The sequence below is a fragment of the Lytechinus pictus genome, unplaced genomic scaffold, assembly GCF_037042905.1.
Source record: "Lytechinus pictus isolate F3 Inbred unplaced genomic scaffold, Lp3.0 scaffold_19, whole genome shotgun sequence".
NCBI classification, from domain to species: domain Eukaryota; kingdom Metazoa; phylum Echinodermata; class Echinoidea; order Temnopleuroida; family Toxopneustidae; genus Lytechinus; species Lytechinus pictus.
The window spans coordinates 5,358,804-5,377,453 of NW_026974140.1; the positions used below are offsets into that span (position 1 = coordinate 5,358,804).

Here is an 18,650-nt window from a genome sequence, read left to right on the forward strand (position 1 = left end):
TCAAAAGATCAATGCAGAAGGGTGTTGACAACAAAAAGAAAGTAATTTACATGGATTTTTCGGAATAAGGAGGGTGTGAAAGAATTTGTTTCTGTGAAGTTGCCGCGGTGTTGACAGACATGAAACAGCCTGTCCGATAAGGTCTTGGAAGCCAGACATTCCGTCGTCTTCGGTGGGAACATTTCATGAGATAAAATGAGTCATGTTTTTTTTTTGCGTTTTCACTTCTGATTGGGTCAAAGCATTCATGTGCTGACCAGTGAAAAGCACCCCTTTCCATTGATCTTTTGAATGATCCCATGATGGGTTAGTGCGTTCTAGCCTGAATTATATAACACGAGAATACCCCCAGGGATCCCTGAGCTGGTTGTACCCCTGCCTTTCCGGTCCAGGGAATACTCCAGATGGACGAGGGCATTTACCACATCAGGTAAGAATCATCCATTACAATTCATAATTTTATTTTCCACTGCGGAAATTTTCAAACCTTATTAATGTATTTTTATGTTATAGAGAGAGAAATCGAAATAAACATCCCTAAACCTCACTTAAATTATTTTAAATTGCAGTATATACAAATATTAATTTTAAATGTTCTTAATAACTTGATTCTTTTCCATGAAATTTTTTTTTTTTTCATACACTGACCCACCCTTTCTAAAAAAAAAAAAAAAGGGAAGATACGTCCCGGTTTACGTCGTTATATATAGGCCTACAGAGATAAGATCACTGGCTTTTACCGTTATCTGAGATTTTTTTTTAATCATGTACGTATATAAAATAAAAAAGAATATATAGGGGGGCGCCGAACCCAAAATCCCAACAATTAACTTAAACTTTTCCTTCAACCCTGCATGATGTCACTCAACACCCCCTCCCCACTCCCCCCCCCCCAAAAAAAAAAAAGATAGCAGTTACCGAGGAAAAAAACATTCATGAGCAAGGTCGACATCCCGTCCTTTTCGTAAGTGGGAACAATTTCACGGGAGAATGCTAATGGTAGAGACTGGGAGGTAGTTTTATTTTTTCTTGGGGGGGAGGTAAGGCGACTTAATCAGATCGATAAAAATATCATAACTGTCTCTACCCCCCCCCCTCCCCCCCCTCTTTCCTTATTTTTACGAGCGTGTAACACCTCAGTCACATTTTGATCTGATTTACGGCGGCCGTACGGTGGTCGAACACAGCCGTTTTATTCATTTCTATTCAAACTATTAGTAACCAACCCACCTAGTATGATATAGCTATTTTTTAAAATCTTTAAAACGGCTTTTTTTTTAATTTACCGTTCTGCCACCATAGAGCAAATGTGACTGTAGTGTATCTGATATAAAAAGGAAACACTTACAGGAAATAACAGAAAAGGAAGAGGAACAAAAATAACCTATATAAATCCAAACAACTGACTCTTTTCCTCCATAATGTCCCTTAACGCCCCCACTCCCGAAACAGAGCTCCCTGTCCCTACCAGAGCATTCTCCTATAGCGTATTTCTTTGTTCCGTACGAAGAGGGGGGGGGGGGGGAGAAAAAGAAATATGAGAACATCGAGTAAGGTCGACATTCAGTGGGAACAATTAAAGGTGAACATATTCTCGTGGGAGAATGATCTGGTAAGGACAGCTAGGTGTGTTTTTTTTTCTGGGGGCGGTAATTAAGATCGAAAAATGAAAAATAATTAATCATCACTATTTTGACTTGTTCTTCACCCCCCCAAGAAAAAAAATTGGGGGGGGGGGGTAGGTATAAAAAATTTAAGGGGGTTGAGTTGAGCCCCTGTTACCCCCCCCCCCCCTCCCCCGCGTACGCCACTGGAGCCTACAACAGGCCTCTACCTCGGTCACATTTGTTTATACGACGGCCGTTTTATTCATTTTTATTCAAACCACGGAGCTATTTAAAATGTTAAGACGGGCGTTTTTTTTTTACTCGTCGGACGGCCTTTGCATGAGCAAATGTTCCGAGGTAGTAGGTTGCCAAAATTAAGAGACAGAGCTCATGACATGATTATCAGTTCGATGAATTAGATGTCAAATATCACCATACTCTAGATCAAATTTAAAGTAACTTAGTAAGGAATCAAATCATAACAATGCAACAATAATATAACGATCAAAATATCTGCATTCTGCTCTTCTTCGAGCTTGATGACTTCACAACTGAATGGCACACAAGCAATATCTGAAAACAATTTAAATACTACTTTTCCCTCTCTGTTTTCTCTCATTTCCTTGACTCACTCACGCTTTCTTTCTGTTCTATCAATGTTCGATGGACGTACATTAAAAGTGACTTTAACTGGGTGGAAATATTTCGGGACCGAGATCATTTATTGAATAACGGCGCGGGACAGCGACGTCTTTTACAAGACTATATTTTGGGGTCATCGGACTTACGCGATGCGCCAGCGATCACCTGATATTTTCGCGCAGCTGTCTCCGTCCCAAACTGTCTCAAACTGGCCGCAAAGCCTTATTGACACAAAGCAGCGCGGACGGAGTCAATGGGGAAATTGAACGTTTTGGGCCAAGTTTGAACCCTTTTTTTCTAATTTCATTTACATGTTGGAATAACAAGACTTGTCTGAATGGATTAGTACCACTTATTTTAATCAAGTAAGTGATTTTAATATTATAAAACGAAGGAGATTTTTTTTTTTTGGTCTTCATTGGGGTCCCTAGTTACAAGCTTACTATACTAGTGATCTCAATATTCAAATGCTCATAACTTTCTTATTATTATTCATTCAATCTTTCTCAAACTTTCAACAATATGTTTCTTTGATTTTTCTCTTTGTAGACTTTGATATGGATTCAGCTGGTTTAGGGTTTCATTTTCCTTTAATAAAAGGCTTGCCTTTAGTTTAACTTAACATGCTTAACTCTTAACATCGACATTAAGCCCCCGGCCCGGCCCGGTCCCCTCCCCCCCCCCCCCCCCAAAAAAAAAAAAAGATTCAGAGGTGCGGCTGAGCTAAGCCTTTAGGCTGCCTAACTTGGCTGAGAAGAAGAGTGAGAGTGACTGAGACGCTGCGAATCGAGTTTGACGTGTCTGAGACTCTGAGCTGAGCACTGCACCGCCACCGAACCGGCGGCCCGCGGCGGAGCTGAGCCGGCCGCGCTGCAGCCTGGCTCGGCGCCTTCTCACACAACAGGGCCAGACCGTACCCGCGTACGGTACCGTACCCGGCCAAGTCGACACTCAGATTTCCCTTACCTGAAAAGGACTGTTGTCTGTAGGGTCAGCAAACGGATTACTGTCAAAGTTAGACATTTTAGGTAATTCTCCTTCTTTCAATAGGGGATGAAATTCAATCAAATGTCAAATAACTGTAAGTCTGTATTCGGCGAGGTGTAGTAATATTTTGGGGCGACACTTCTTCTCGTCTAAAACAGCAACGGAAGCTATCCCATTTCTTTTGGAATTGTGGGATTGATTGGTCGTGTCAAGGATTTGAGCATGCGCACTTTGCTCGCATCGTGTCATCAAAACTTCTTGAAAATGACATCATAAGCATGTGATACGATCGAGGGGGGTCTTTTAAGATAAATGGGGGAGATTTGATTGCCTTGTCACTTTCTCACCATCAAAAAACTCATATATTTACCGCACTCTTGCCATTCACTAAACGAAGTTTGAAATGGTTAAGTAAAATCAATGAGTAGATCTAGCTAAACAATAGATTACGACCTGAAAGTGAAGAAACGAGTCTTTAAGGGATGGTCCGGGCTGAAAGTATTTGTATCTAAATAAATATAATAAAATTCACAGAGCAAAATGCTGAAAATTTCATCAAAATCGGATAACGAATACTTTTTATTGAATTTTAAAGTTTATCAATATTTTGTGAAAACTACGAAGCCCCAAACCGGACATTTTTGACAACGAAAAAAAAAAAAATTATTACGTATGTACGTGGTATTATTACGTACGTACGTAGTATTATTACGTACGTACGTAGTAATTATTACGTACGTACGTGGTATTATTACGTACGTACGTGGTATTATTACGTACGTACGTGGTATTATTACGTACGTACGTAGTATTATTACGTACGTACGTAGTATTTATTACGTACGTACGTAATAAGCACCTCGCAGAACCTGTCGAGGAACCTGTATATATATAGAGTTTGGATTAATATATGGATGTCAAATTTTTCCATTCATTTATTTCGATTTCCCCGCCTTTTGTGACTCCTGGGTGTGACTACATATTCACATTACAGCACATTGAATGATCGCTATGTGAGTTTGCTGGACGATATGGGGAGCGGGGGGCGGGGGTCACCTCTCCCACGTGTGATCGAGCTTTGTAGTCAGTTTGTGGCGTGGCAAGAATCAAAATTAACTATATTGTACGGTCAAAGAAACATCGTCATAAAAATCCAGGGGCCAGCATAGGCAGATCCACTACCGTGGTAAAGGGGCCGCCCCTCCTCCATTGGCGACGCGAAAAGAGGGGGAAAGAAAGAAAAAAAAGGAGAGGGAAGGGAAAGGAAAGAGGCAAATAACAATAGGGAGACGAGTGAATGAAAATAAGGTGAGGGGAAAACTTTGAAAATAAAAAAATCTTGACCATGCAGCTACATAGTATATAATTGTTTTGCTCTTGCTCCGCGCTCTCGTTGCCTGTTATGAGATAGGCCTACATATCTTGCTCAACAGGCTGAAATGGAGATAAACAAAACATATTCAGCTCAGACATCGAGATTTATTTATTTTGTGTAAATTACAAATTCATGTTTAAGTGCTCTGTATTTTTTTAATGGTCTGCATCTCGAAATATCTCAGCTCGAGCTTCGCCCACGCGCATTATTCATGTGGGAAAATATATCCTTTTCATGAAAATACGACTAGAGAATATAGGCCTATCCTATTTTGGGATTTAAATTTCAAACTTTGCGAACACGCATCAATCTGCCTATATCGTGATCATAATTATTTTTTAAAAAGTGCTTAGAATGTCCAGTTTTTATGTCCGAATATCAATTTTTTGCTTTTTTTCGGGCACTTTAATCTTTAAAAGGGCACCGACAAAAGTTTAAGATTTAGATAGCAGTATAACTAAACAATTTATTGATGCGAGCGGAAAAAGTTTTATTTTAATTATCATACGCATCTCACTAATCAAATATTGCGAGCGCAAAGCGCGAGCTGAAAATTTAGATAATTAAGACCTGAAGTGGGGCATTCTAAGGTTTCTTGTATGAATTAACTAGGACCATACGTATTTCAATATCCAAATGATGCGAGCGCGAAGCGCGAGCTGAAAATTTTTGATATTCAGATCAGAAGAAGGGACATTTTAAGGACTGATTTTAGGAATTCATGAAGAGCAGACATATCTCACAAATCCACTAATGCGAACGTAATCACGGACAGGAAATGTTTCATATATAGGATGACCTTAACATGGGGCAATCACTTTTTGAGTCATGAAAAAGAAGCATATGTCACTACATAAAACAATGATAACTCAAGTGCTAGGAAATATATTTGGTTTATATTGACTTGAAAACGGGATGTTTCAGTACAACAGGATTATATATCTCGTTAACAGAAAATGCAAGCACCAGGAACAATGATAACGTAGGCCCTGGGCAAATTATGTTTCATGTAGTTATGATAAAAATGTTTCTTATGTAATGTAACATAACATAATTATAATATAACATTATAATGAATAATATTTTCTTCTTTCCACTATACGCTTCTCTTCCTTTCTCCCTCTTTTCTCCTTTTCCCCTTTTCCCCGTTTTTTTTTTGGTCAGCCGCTTGGGGGGGGGGGGCACGTGCCCCCCATGCCCCCCCCCCCGTAGTTACGCCACTGTATGTCCATATGGCAAATACCCCTCCAATATTATTATCTTTTTTACCCCATGATGGTTTAATGGTTTTATTAGAGATTACATTAAAAAAGAATTGACATTCCATCTTAATCCCTTCCCAAAGACCCCACCATTGATGAATTGGAAGAAATGGTGAACTAGCTCTTTATTTGCATTTTATGATTCAATAATATTGTTTTATTTGTTAAGCGGTATTTCAGGAAGAATCTTCACCAATAAAACAATTATCTCTTGTGATTTTTTTTCATTTCTTTCGTAAAAAGTGGGGGGATGTTTGTACAGGCCACCCCCCCCCCCTCCTCGAAAAGTGGGGGATATACCCCCCCCCCCCCATCCCCTCGGGATTTACGCCAGTGCATCATCATCATCATTATTATTATTATTTCATTCGGCATTTTCATTTAATTTCATTAATCTATCTAATTTTCAACAAAATTTAAATCAAGTAGGCGTATTAATATGCCTATACAGTCGGGTCATTACGAATCAATTCGATAAAAAAAAGACCATGTATCATCGTATTCACATGATACGAATACACATTCTACCAAAAATATGACATCAATGAAAGAAACATGTGATTCATATTTTGTGAAAATGGAGAGGCCCATGCATTGAGAAAGCAAAGCTTGTATTATATATGGGCTTCTCAAATTTTAATGACATTACAAAATAAAATATATGTAAACAGCAAACCTATCACCACATTTCCAACAGAGACAACAAGAACAAGTACATAGAAAGGTGAATGCTATTGCATGAAAAACGGAGAGATACAAAAAACAAAATAAAGTCAGGGGCATAACAAGGGTCGGTGGCCAGGGGGGGGGGGCAAGAGCCGCCGCACATTTCCAGGTCATAATATCACTATGAACAGGCAATGGTGTAATGAGGCAAAAATTTTGAGGGGGCCAGATTTGGCATATCAGGCAGAATTTATTCCCCAAAAAGGTTGAGAGCGAGCGAAGCGAGTGAGCAAATATTTTGACATTTTTATTACAGAAATCAAATTTTGTGAAAGATTTTGACATAGTATTCAAAAAATATAATTGTTCACCCTTCTCTCTTTCCTTTTCTTTCCTTGTTTTTTTTTTTGTATGTACGCCACTGTAAAATGGATTCTGCTTTTTACTGATTGTGCACGAAGATCGATCTATGCGGCGGTAGCGTGAAGAGTAAACAAAAAAAAGGTGCATGCGCACTATATATAGCACATGTGCCAAAAAGCTGAGTAATAAAAGTCCCGAGCGAGCGAAGCGAGCGATAAAAAATAAACCTTTTCATAAGAATCTAACTTTGAGACATTTCTGACATTAAATTCAGTAAATAGGCCCTAAAATCATATCTTGCACTTTTCCTTTGCTTTTCTTCCCCCCCCCTTTTTTTTGTTGTTCTTGGTTGTAAAACTTTTTGGGGCCATGACCAAACCGCCAGTGCTATGCGGATGGGTTCTGGGGCGGAGCCCCCGGTACATCTTGATCAAAGACTTTTCAAACCTTACAGTTTGCCGCTATGTTTTTAATCAAATCGCAGATATAATCTTTTACACAACACATTAATTCAACGCAGTTGCGCAATGAAACAAATATTTTGAGGGGTCACAACATAGCAACGTGGGAAGATTTGTAAAAAGTCACCAGCGAGCGAAGCGAGCCCGACAAAAATTATATTTAAATGAAATTCTAGTTATTTGATAGACTTTTACATTATACTCGGCAAATAACATATTACATTGTTTTCCATTCATTTCATTACGTTGCCTCCTATCTTCTGTATTTCCCCTTCGGTGTGGAACCAAGACCCCCCCCCCCCCCGGGGCCCTGTACGCCAGTGATTGAACGTAAAGCTTAATGTAGGAAGGGTCCATACAGGGGGAGAGGCGTTAGAGCCCTTTGAAGGTTACAGATGAAGAGCCCCTACTTTGGACATGTTGGAGATTTAGCCAAAGTAAACATTGAGAGACCTTTTGACGGTAACTCTTGCCAGTGTAAAGCTTTCCCTACAGGTAGGGAATAAATATAACAAATAACATGAAGATATTTCAAGCCTTTGACTAGGGGTCTAGGGATATTTTTGTCCTGATTGCGACCATTATTGCATAAAAATTTAGCAAGCTATAATGTTATATGCAGTCCATCTTTCTTCCCGTTCCTTATTTTCAATCCTCTGCAGCCCGGTCGTGTTATTAAATTCTTCTTCTTTTTTTCTTCTCCCTTTTCTTCCTTATCCAAATTAGCTCTTTACTCATTCCATTCTACCTTTAATTTCCCGCTTGTGTTTGCTATTTTGTCATCTTTTAATTAATTTCCCTTTCTTACTAATCATGCCAATGTATTAATAGGCCTATTTCGGAATGATTTGTTCTTCCTCATTATGTTCTTCTCTAATTCCTTTTCCCGCTTCCGTTAATAGTTCTTTTCAATGTTTCCCTTTTCCTCTTTCCCTTCTCCTTCCCTTTCCCTTCCCTTTCTTTCTCCCTCCCATTTCCCCTTTTCTCTTTTTTTTCCCCCCGGTGAAATCCGCCGGGGGGGGGGGCAGCCTGCCCCCCTGCCCCAGCCTGTTACGCCACTGAATAAAGTGATATAATTTATTTTAGAGTGCCAAACTTGAGAGAATGATGTCGATCAAAACCAAACTTTAATTTGGCATTTGGCATCCATTTTCGGTTCATTTAAGATCAATTGGGCACTCTAAGTTTAAGACCATTCCCCCCCCCAGGTTAAGGTCGAAATGACACACACCCTTAACTCTAAGGGGAAGTTCAACCTGATATAGGCCTGAGGTTTGTTTTCAATCCATAGAAGGTTAGGCGAAAATCCATCAAAGAATATAATGGAGTTAAGAATTTTAAAACTTTTGATTTAGTAACGCCCTTTTTTTTTCTTCCCTCCTTTTTTTTCTTTGACTTTCTTTTTTTTAAGTTAAATTTAACTCCCCTCCCTTTTTCTTGATTATCTTTCTTTCTCCTTGCCTTCTTTTCCCCTTTTTCCTTTTTCATTTTTCATTAATGATCTTAATCTTCTTTCTCCCTTATTCAGATTTTATTATTTTTCGTTCAACAAAATAAACAAAATACAATATACAAAATAACAAAGACATTTCAATGATAATTAATACATAAAAATATTGACGATAGATTATAAAACAGCTAAAGTGAGCTGCAATTATTTTGGCTCTAAAGACTATATGGAACAAAACAGATGGACTTGCCAAGAAAAGTAAAGTATAAGAAAGGCAAGCAAACATGTCTAACTTATAGTTTCAATACCTGATTAACAGAGCTATATACAATGATAAAAGCTGACTGAAGACGAGCTTAAAATCGACAAACTATCAATGCGATGTAAAGTATTGACAAATTCGAATCTTTTTAAGTTACTTTTAAATCGTTGGGTAGGGAATTCCAATACACCGATCCAAAAAGACAAAAGAGTTTTTTGCTAATATAGTATACGGATTTGGGGTGTAGAGTGATAACAGTTACGTTGTCTCGTTAATTGGGTAATCGTGTATATATAGAGAAGAGTGTTTACAGAACATAGGCCAATGAGGCGAGATCATCTTTACTTAGTTTATATTGGGCGAGTTGAAAAAGATATAAATCATTCACTTTTTAATAATATTCTGTGTGCCATCTGAATTGAGTTTGAAAAATCATCCTAAAGGCCTTCTGCTTCTGCAACAGCAGTATCTTTCGTAATTGAGTTTGGATTGCACAACCCCATGCCCATATATAGGCGGATCTAGGGGGCGAGGGGTCCGCCCCCCCCCCCCCCTATTGGCGGAGCAAAAAAAGGGGGGAAAGAAAGAAAGAAAAAAAAATGGGAGGGAAAAGAAAGGAAAAAAGGAGGGGAGGAAGACGAGTGCATAAAATAAGATGACGGAAAGACTTGGAAAATAAATAGAATCTTTCATGCCACTATATAAAATTTCGCTCGCGCTTCGCGCTCGCATTGCCTGTTAGGTGATTTACATATCTTAGTCAATATGGAGCTTGAATATCAAGTTTGGAAGTCAATATACAAAACATATTTCACCTCGGAAATCGAACTTTCATTATTTTGTGTGATTTTACAAAAGTGCTCTGTTTTTTAAAAAGTGCTCTGTAAAAATGTCAGTTTTGTGGTCTGAATATTATAATTTTCTGATTCATAAATTTAATGATTAGATTGTCCCTGTTGTTTCATTTCGCGCTAAGCAAGAGGAATATGAAGATAGTCATCGACATGTCCTCAAGATGTCCCGGTCCTATGTCAAAACTCAAAGTAATAATAATGAAAAATATCAGCTCTTTTTTAAGTGCGATCCATATCTACCTCACAATTTTTCTACAAAGTGCTTGAAATATAAAGCTGTAATTGACTCCTTTTCCAGATAGGAATATCAAATAGTTTAGCTCACGCTCGCTTTGATTTTCATGATAAAAGATGTATTTAGAATGCCTAGATTCTGGGTAGAAATCTGAAACACGCCCGCGCATGTTTATTCAGATAAATTGTTTATTTATATAGCTATCCTGTTCACGATTACAAAAATTGATTGAAATTTTCCATTCTTTATGTAAAAATGGTCAAAATTTTTCAGCTCGCGCTTCGCGCTCGCATTATTTGATTGGTGAAATATATCGTGTTCATGGCTAAGTGCAAGCAATCCTTAACAGTTAACTTTTCGATCAGTTCAAAACGTACTTAAAAATTTTCTGCTCGCGCTTTCCGCTCGCATTATTAATGTAAGGAAGATCCCCAATTACTCATCCTTTTCATATGATTTACAAAATATGAATAGAATGTCTCGTTCAGTAGGACTAAATCTCGAAATTACATCAATCGTTATATACCTATTCTGTTTACGTTACAAAAAGTGCTTAGAATTTCCATTCTTTAGGTGAAAGTGTTCGCATTATTTGATTGTTGAAATATGTAACGTCTTCATGGCTAACTGCAAGCAGTCTTTATAACAGGAACCTTTTCCATCAGTTCATTTCTGCTCGCGATTCGCGTTCGTAGTAATTATTTAGTTCCATACACATCATTTCAGATAACAAACATTGCCCAGAATGTTCAAATTTTAGGAAAAAATGCATAAAATTTCCAAAAAAATTTGCTTGCGCTTTGCGCTCGCATCATATAAATAAGGATTATGATATTATATATTTAATATGTTGATTTATATAAGAATAAAGCTAAGAAGTGACTATTAGGACTACCCCTTCAAAGAAATTTAAAAAAATCATCTTCGAGCGGCCGATCGGGGAAAATATGGCTGAAACAAAATTTCGGGCCCCCTATTGGCAAAGGCTGGATCCGCCCCTGCCCATGCCAATTCAAATACCATTTATCCCTGGTGGGTGTTTCATAAAGCTGTTCGTAAAGTTACGCAAGACTTTACGCACGACTGGTGACCTTTCTTGTGCCACACTATCCCGACCTAGTACATGTATATAGCTCACTTAGCACCTATCATGTTCCAGTCGTGCGTAAAGTTGTGCGTAACTTTACGAACAGCTTTATGAAACACCCACAAGATCATTATTTTCTTCCTTTTTTATACTGTTTCCTTCCACTTCATAGCGCCATTTCGCCTACTCGAGGGGTCACCCCCATACTTCCAGATTCACATTTTTTTTTTTTTTTGGGGGGGGGGAGATCGATATTTCCCCCCTTAGTTGTTCTTCCGGCCCTATTATGATAAGGCCCAATAGTTTTCCCTTGCAATTTTCTCTTATTTCTTTCTTCCATTTCTTTTTTTATATCCTTCTCCATTTTTTGCCAACTGGGATGGTGAGCCAGTAACGTGGAGACGATTCCATTAATTAAGTTCGACCCCGAGACCATCATTTTTAAATTTCTTTCCCTTTTTCATGCGGGGCCGGGGGGGGGGTGGGTTCCAGGACCAATCTTCTTCCCCTCTTCATCTCTCTTCACCACCACCACCCCCCCCCCCCCCCCGTTACCGTTTATTTTCCCTCTTAATGCATTTCCCCTCCCTGTAGCTCCTAATTTCCTTCAGTCTCTATATTCTCTTTCTCTCTTTTTTTTTTTGGAGGGGGCGGGGGTTGCCCGCATGCATTTTGATGTCCCGACGTTCAGTATCAAAGGGTCGATTTCTATCTAAATTATTGGAAGATTCTTCAAATTGATATATTCGTTTGAGCACTTTTTTCTAAGGTTTACTTTTATGTTTGACAAATAATCCTCAATTTCTCAGTGGAGGACCCTTTTCCGGACCATTTTCAGTTTTTGTGTGTGTTTGTGTGTTTGGGGGGGGGGGGGGTTGCCGCTGATCCTTGGTCTGAAAGTGATGTATTTTCTAACATGTAGCTGAAAATAAAAGAACAATATAGTATAAAAAAAATAATTGATATGTCGATTGATATTATCATAGAGTCAATGATAGTCTACAATATATACCTCTCCAGAGATACCATGCACCGACGTCGATGGTCATCGGGATATATACTGTAGATAAGAAGAAAATCAATTACATCGACTCAGCGCAAATATTGATTTTACTCCGGCCAACCTAGGCCTACATCGGCCGACATACACGCAAAAACATATATGAGTGCAGTTTGGTAATCACTTAATGACATGCATGGATCCTTGAATAGAAAAGAGATCTATCATAAAAAGAGAGTGGCTCTAATACCACAGAGCGCTCCAGTTGGTTGGCAGAGGCTCATATACCACCACAATAAAGCAAGGAGTCTGGATGCCGGATGGTCATTTCCTATGGGTTTATTTTAGTCAGATTTTTATCAATCCGGCATTAATCGTCATATCAGTTATAGGCCTATTTCAAGTAACCATCGCACCCAGTGGATCCAGCATGCAACGTTGGGTAAAAAACATTAATCCGTTTATTATTGTTCATTATCATTATGTTCATACAGGCTTTTTTGTATAAAACATAGAAGTAAATAAATAATAATAAGCTAATAATTTTGTTTTTGAAAATCGTTCTTTTTTCTGAAGTACTAATACTTTGTACATGTATCAAATGACGATGTATAAATTGTCTTTTTTTGTAACATATTGTGACTTTGTGTGCCTGGTATGATGTATTTCGTGCCCGGATTTTGTGAGATAATTTCAACTCCCTGCAGCTACAACTACAAAAGCCCATGACACCTGGCAGTGTCAGAGCTCCCATATGTTAATGGTTTGGTGGGGCGCGGACGGTGAACCTGTGCAGTACGGTAGAGTGTTAACCGTACCCCCGAGCTGCTGCAGCACTGTGCACACTGATATGATCAGCGGCGCGGCCCCGGTCCCCGTAGCGTTATTCGTCCAACATTCGCTCTCGCTCTTCAGGCCAGAAACCCCATTAATGCAATTTTATTAATGTCATTCTTTGTGCAGGACTACGAGAAAATGGCTGCGGACTCATCCAGGTCGTATGCTAATGAAAAGACTCCTTCGACTGGATCAGGGGAGGCAGATATAGCGGCTGATCCAGCAAGTGGAGGGTTTTTTGCCACGGATTACAAGAAGTAAGAACCTAGATTTACCGGTACCGGTATAGATTTTGCCACGACAAGATATTTTTGTGTGTAGATCAGACGGAGCGAGTCGAGTGGGGTACGTGTGAGCTGAGCCATGACCATGTAATGATGTATGAATGATGCTGTATAGACGTGTATGTAGGCATATTTATAGTCATTGTGTGGATCTTGTTATTACTAGCCACTAGATCTAGTCTATATAGTCAGAAAATGTGCAATTAAGAAACATATTCATGATGTATTTGTAATAATTTGTAATTAATCTGTTCATTCTCTACTAAAACTACTAGCTACATCATACTTTAAATCATTGTGGAGATAAGTCCATGCTAGTTACTGTAGTACGATATATATGGTATCAACTTTAAAATTAATCATGTTTTAAAATGTTCTGTCCAAATGTAAAGCTAAAATGAGGCGTAATACTAAAATAGTGGACGAAGATGGACTTCGGTCTCTTGAGGAGGTGTAGAATTAGAGAAAGACGTAGACCTAGTCCAGCGGAAAACCGACCAAAGCGAGACTGAATCTTTTGTCTAGATGTTCAGTTGCCTCAAGTCTAGAGATCTAATTACATTGCAATTTTAGCAAGATTATATTAACTGGAATGTAAGTCAGGTGGAGCAATTATCAATTTGATTTCTCCGTCTAAAGTCCTACAGTAGGCCTACGCTACCTGTGAATTTGCTTCTTGATTTGTTGTAAATGTTGACCCAAACAAGATGAATAAAAGGGATGATCCGGGCTGAAAATATTTATATCTAAATAAATAGAGTAAATTCACAGAGCAAAATGCTGAAAATTTCATGAAAAACGGATTATAACGAAGTTATTGAATTTTAAAGTTTATCATTATTTTGTGAAAACAGTTATATGCACATTGTAATGAATATTCATTAGTTGGGCTGATGATGTCACACCCCCACGTCCTTTTTCTTATGTTTTTACATGAAATCATAAATGTTTCATTTTTTCATACATTTGTAAATGATGTGTCTCCCTTATGATGAAATAAGTTGCGGCAATAAATAACTATAATGCACTTAATCAGTTGTAAATCAAATTTTGACTAAACCTGATTTCATATAATAAAATACAAAAGAATAAGTGGGATATGACATCATCAGTCCACCCAATGAATATTCATAAAGACATGCTTAGAACTGTTTCACCGGAATAATGCAAATATTTAAAATTCAATAACTTTGTTAATTGTTATCCGATTATTTTCAGCATATTGCTTTGTGAATTTTACTATATTTATTGAGATATACATGTAAATATCTCCAGCCTGGACCATCCCTTTAAACAGCAGGAGACAGAAAAGTTTACGAGATGTATTAAATGTCAGTCATAACAAATTTATTTGCATTTAAAGGAATCCCTAATTTGCTTGAAATGTTGACCTTAGTTTAAATATTAGGCTACAAATAGGCCCTGGTTTGATTTTTTTACATGTATCTTTTCCTCAGCTCTGGTAAGAGATCTTCAGTTCTAGACTCTAGATTAGTATAATGTACATACCGGTAGTGCACTTTGGTCAGTCAGGTCAGGAGCAGAGCTAGAGGGGGCTTAGGAATAGGAGTTAGATCCAGCCGAATGGCATGAATTTGAAGGATCAGGGCAATCAAGTGGAGTCAGAGGATGCAGAGAGGGAGAGAGAAAGGCCAGGGATAATTAGCCTTACGAATGATAAGCCAACTAAGCAATTTTAAAGCATTTAAACAAACGAGATTTCAACATTTTATTGTAATTTGTCATTTACAATTTAGATGAGAGACTTTGCAAAACATGTACTGCCATACACTGTACACTACATGTAGCTATGTACCATACATGCGCATGGTTAACAGTCTCATTATAATCACCCAGATGATTGAAATTTTTATAGGTGAACATCAAGGGATTTCCTCCTAAAGTTTTGTTTAATGTTAATAACTGAATTGCTGCATAATTCAGGAACATGTGCAATGTATACAGGGCTCCACACTAACCCTTTTTTTTCTACTGGTCTGCCCTGATCATGTCGGACCAGTACATACCCATTTTTGTCTCACCTGCATAGCAGAGTGAGACTATAGGCGCCGCTTTTCCGACGGCGGCGGCGACGGCGGCGGCGGCGGCGACGGCGGCGTCAACACCAAATCTTAACCTGAGGTTAAGTTTTTGAAATGACAGCATAACTTAGAAAGTATATGGACCTAGTTCATGAAACTTGGCCATAAGATTAATCAAGTATTACTGAACATCCTGCCTGAGTTTCATGTCACATGACCAAGGTCAAAGGTCATTTAGGGTCAATGAACTTAGACCATGTTGGGGGAATCAACATCAAAATCTTTACCTAAGGTTAAGTTTTTGAAATGTCATCATAACTTAGAAAATATATGGACCTAGTTCATGAAACTTATACATAAGGTTAATCAAGTATCACTGAACATCCTGCATGAGTTTCACGTCACATGACCAAGGTCAAAGGTCATTTAGGGTCAATGAACTTTGGCCGAATTGGGGGTATCTGTTGAATTACCATCATAACTTTGAATGTTTATGGATCTGATTCATGAAACTTGGACATAATAGTAATCAAGTATTACTGAACATCCTGTGCAAGTTTCAGGTCACATGATCAAGGTCAAAGGTCATTTAGGGTCAATGAACTTTGGCCAAATTGGGGTATTTGTTGAATTACAGCCATAAATTTGAAAGTGTGTTGGTCTAGTTCATAAAACTTGGACATAATAGTAATCAAGTATCACTGAACATCCTGTGCGAGTTTCAGGTCACATGATCAAGGTCAAAGGTCATGTAAGGTCAAAGAACTTTGGCCACGTTGGGGGTATTTGTTGAATTGCCATCATATCTCTATAAGTGTATTGGTCTAGTTCATAAAACGTGGAAATAAGAGTAACCAAGTATCACTGAACATCTTGTGCGAGTTATAGTAGTTTTCAAAATCAGCACTGCTGCTATATTGAATCGCGTGATGCAGGTGAGACGGCCAGAGGCATTCCACTTGTTTCAATTTTTTTACTGGACTGAACCTAAAATTTACTGGTCCCCAAAAATAAAGAAAAATATAAAAAAGACTTGAGTTTATTTTGCAGTCTTTTATTGCTTATTGTTACCCCCCCAAAAAAAAAAAACAGTACACACGCTCAACATAATTCATGAGAGCCATTTTTTGAGGCGCCAGAGCCATTTTTATAGTTTACAAAAGAGAAGAAAATATTTTGTATCGGTTAGATATAATCTTACTGGTTATGTCGGACCAGTAAATCTGGCTTTTTCTGTAAAGTTACTGGCCCGACAGCAATTTTTACCGGTCTCGGACCGTTGGACCAGTGCCAGTGTCGCGCACTGTTGTAGATCTAATAGTATTTCTCTTTATTGTCCTTTTTTTTCAGGCATGAAGATCTTAAAGCAATGCTGGATGGGAATAAAGATGGGTTGAAGTTGGAAGCTATGAAACGCATTATCGGTGTAAGTACATGTAGATATTGATCTTTGTTTATTCCGTCAATGTGCGAATCCATGGGATAACATGTTACAAGAAGTTTATAGCAGGTCCACTTCTCACAAGGAATTATGATTGATCCATTCAATCTCACTTTATGGCAAGCCTTCTGTGTTATAATTCGAGAAGGAGTGAAAGCTCAGTCAGTTAGGGGGTTTCGGATTACGGTGACCTGGGTTCGATTTCCACTAGGTATGCTAGTGCCCTTTGGTAAGGCATTTATCCTCATTACCAGGTCCCTCTGAGAGGACCTTAAGCCGTCGATCCTCTGGTTGCTTGCTTACAAGCATTCATGCTTTCTCAGCAGTCAGGTAAAAATTACCACCACTATCAAGCTAAGAGATGCAGCTGCATAAAAAGAAATCCAGCTAATTCATAAAGACACTGATCATGTATAAATTCAGAGAACTAAGTATTTTTTTTTTTTAAGTGGACATGTTCCTTTCTTTGACCATAGTTAAGATTGATTTGAAAATATTACACAGGGGCTCAGGGCAGTATCAATCAATTTGATTTCCTAATGAATTGTACATACATGTAGGTATCAACTTGGTCAGATAAACGAGATCCAAGTCATTTTAATTTTCATTTGTGGTGACTTGAAAATTGTGTTTCTTAGATGATATTTGAATCTCGTATTTTGACACATGTACATGTATGTAGATTCGCAGCATCAAATATGAAATCTGTTTTTGTCTCACCTGCATAGCAGAGTGAGACTATAGGCGCGGCTTTTCCGACGGCGTCGTCAACACCAAATCTTAACCGAAGGTTAAGTTTTTGAAATGACAGCATAACTTAGAAAGGATATGGACCTAGTTCATGAAACTTGGCCATAAGGTTAATCAAGTATTACTGAACATCCTGCATGAGTTTCAAGTCACATGACCAAGGTCAAAGGTCATTTAGGGTCAATGAACTTTGGCCAAATTGGGGGTATCTGTTGAATTACCATCATAACTTTAGAAGTTTATGGATCTGATTCATGAAACTTGGACATTCACATAATAGTAATCAGGTATCATTGAACATCCTGTGCAAGTTTCAGGTCACATGATTAAGGTCAAAGGTCATTTAGGGTCAATGAACTTTGGCCAAATGGGGGGTATTTGTTGAATTACTATCATAACTTTGAAAGTATATTGGTCTAGTTCATAAAACTTGGACATAAGAGTAATCAAGTATCACTGAAGATCCTGTGCTAGTTTCAGGTCACATGATCAAGTTCAAAGGTCATGTAAGGTCAATGAACTTTGGCCATGTTGGGGGTATTTGTTGAATTACCATTGTATCTCTGTAAGTGTATTGGTCTAGTTTATAAAACGTGGACATACATGTAAGAGTAACCAAGTATCACTGAACATCTTGTGCGAGTTTCAGGTCACATGAACAAGGTCAAAGGTCAATGGACATTGGCCATGTTGGGGGTATATTTGTTGAATTACCATCATAACTCTGTTAGTATATTGATCGAGTTAATAAAACTTGGACATAAGAGTCAAGTATCACTGAACATCTCATGCGAGTTTCAGGTCACATGACCAAAGTCAAAGGTCATTTAAGGTCATTGAGGCTGCATTGAACTTTGGCAATTTTAGAGGTAATTATTTGATTGCTGTCATAACTAAAACTTTTAAAGTTTATAGATATAGTGTATAAAATGTGGATATAGGGGTAATCAAGTATCACTGACAAGTTTTAGTTCACATGATCAAGGTCAAATGTAAATGAATGTAGTATTGTATCATTATATGAATGGTGTTTTTTGTGAATAAT

The 18,650-nt window shown here is 38.1% G+C and overlaps 1 protein-coding gene across 4 annotated transcripts in view; it reads left to right on the forward strand.

The window, feature by feature from the left end:
• Positions 1–12,348: 12,348 nt before the first annotated feature.
• LOC129260992 (AP-3 complex subunit beta-2-like) overlaps positions 12,349–18,650 on the forward strand; it is a 36,663-nt gene continuing 30,361 nt past the window's right edge. For all 4 annotated transcript variants that reach the window (XM_064114226.1, XM_064114228.1, XM_064114227.1 and 1 more), the window contains exons 1-3: positions 12,349–12,693; positions 13,215–13,345; positions 16,765–16,840. In XM_064114226.1, coding sequence (XP_063970296.1) covers positions 12,565–12,693; positions 13,215–13,345; positions 16,765–16,840 — 336 coding nt within the window. In that variant the 5' untranslated portion in view covers positions 12,349–12,564. The remainder of the gene's footprint in view (positions 12,694–13,214; positions 13,346–16,764; positions 16,841–18,650) is intronic.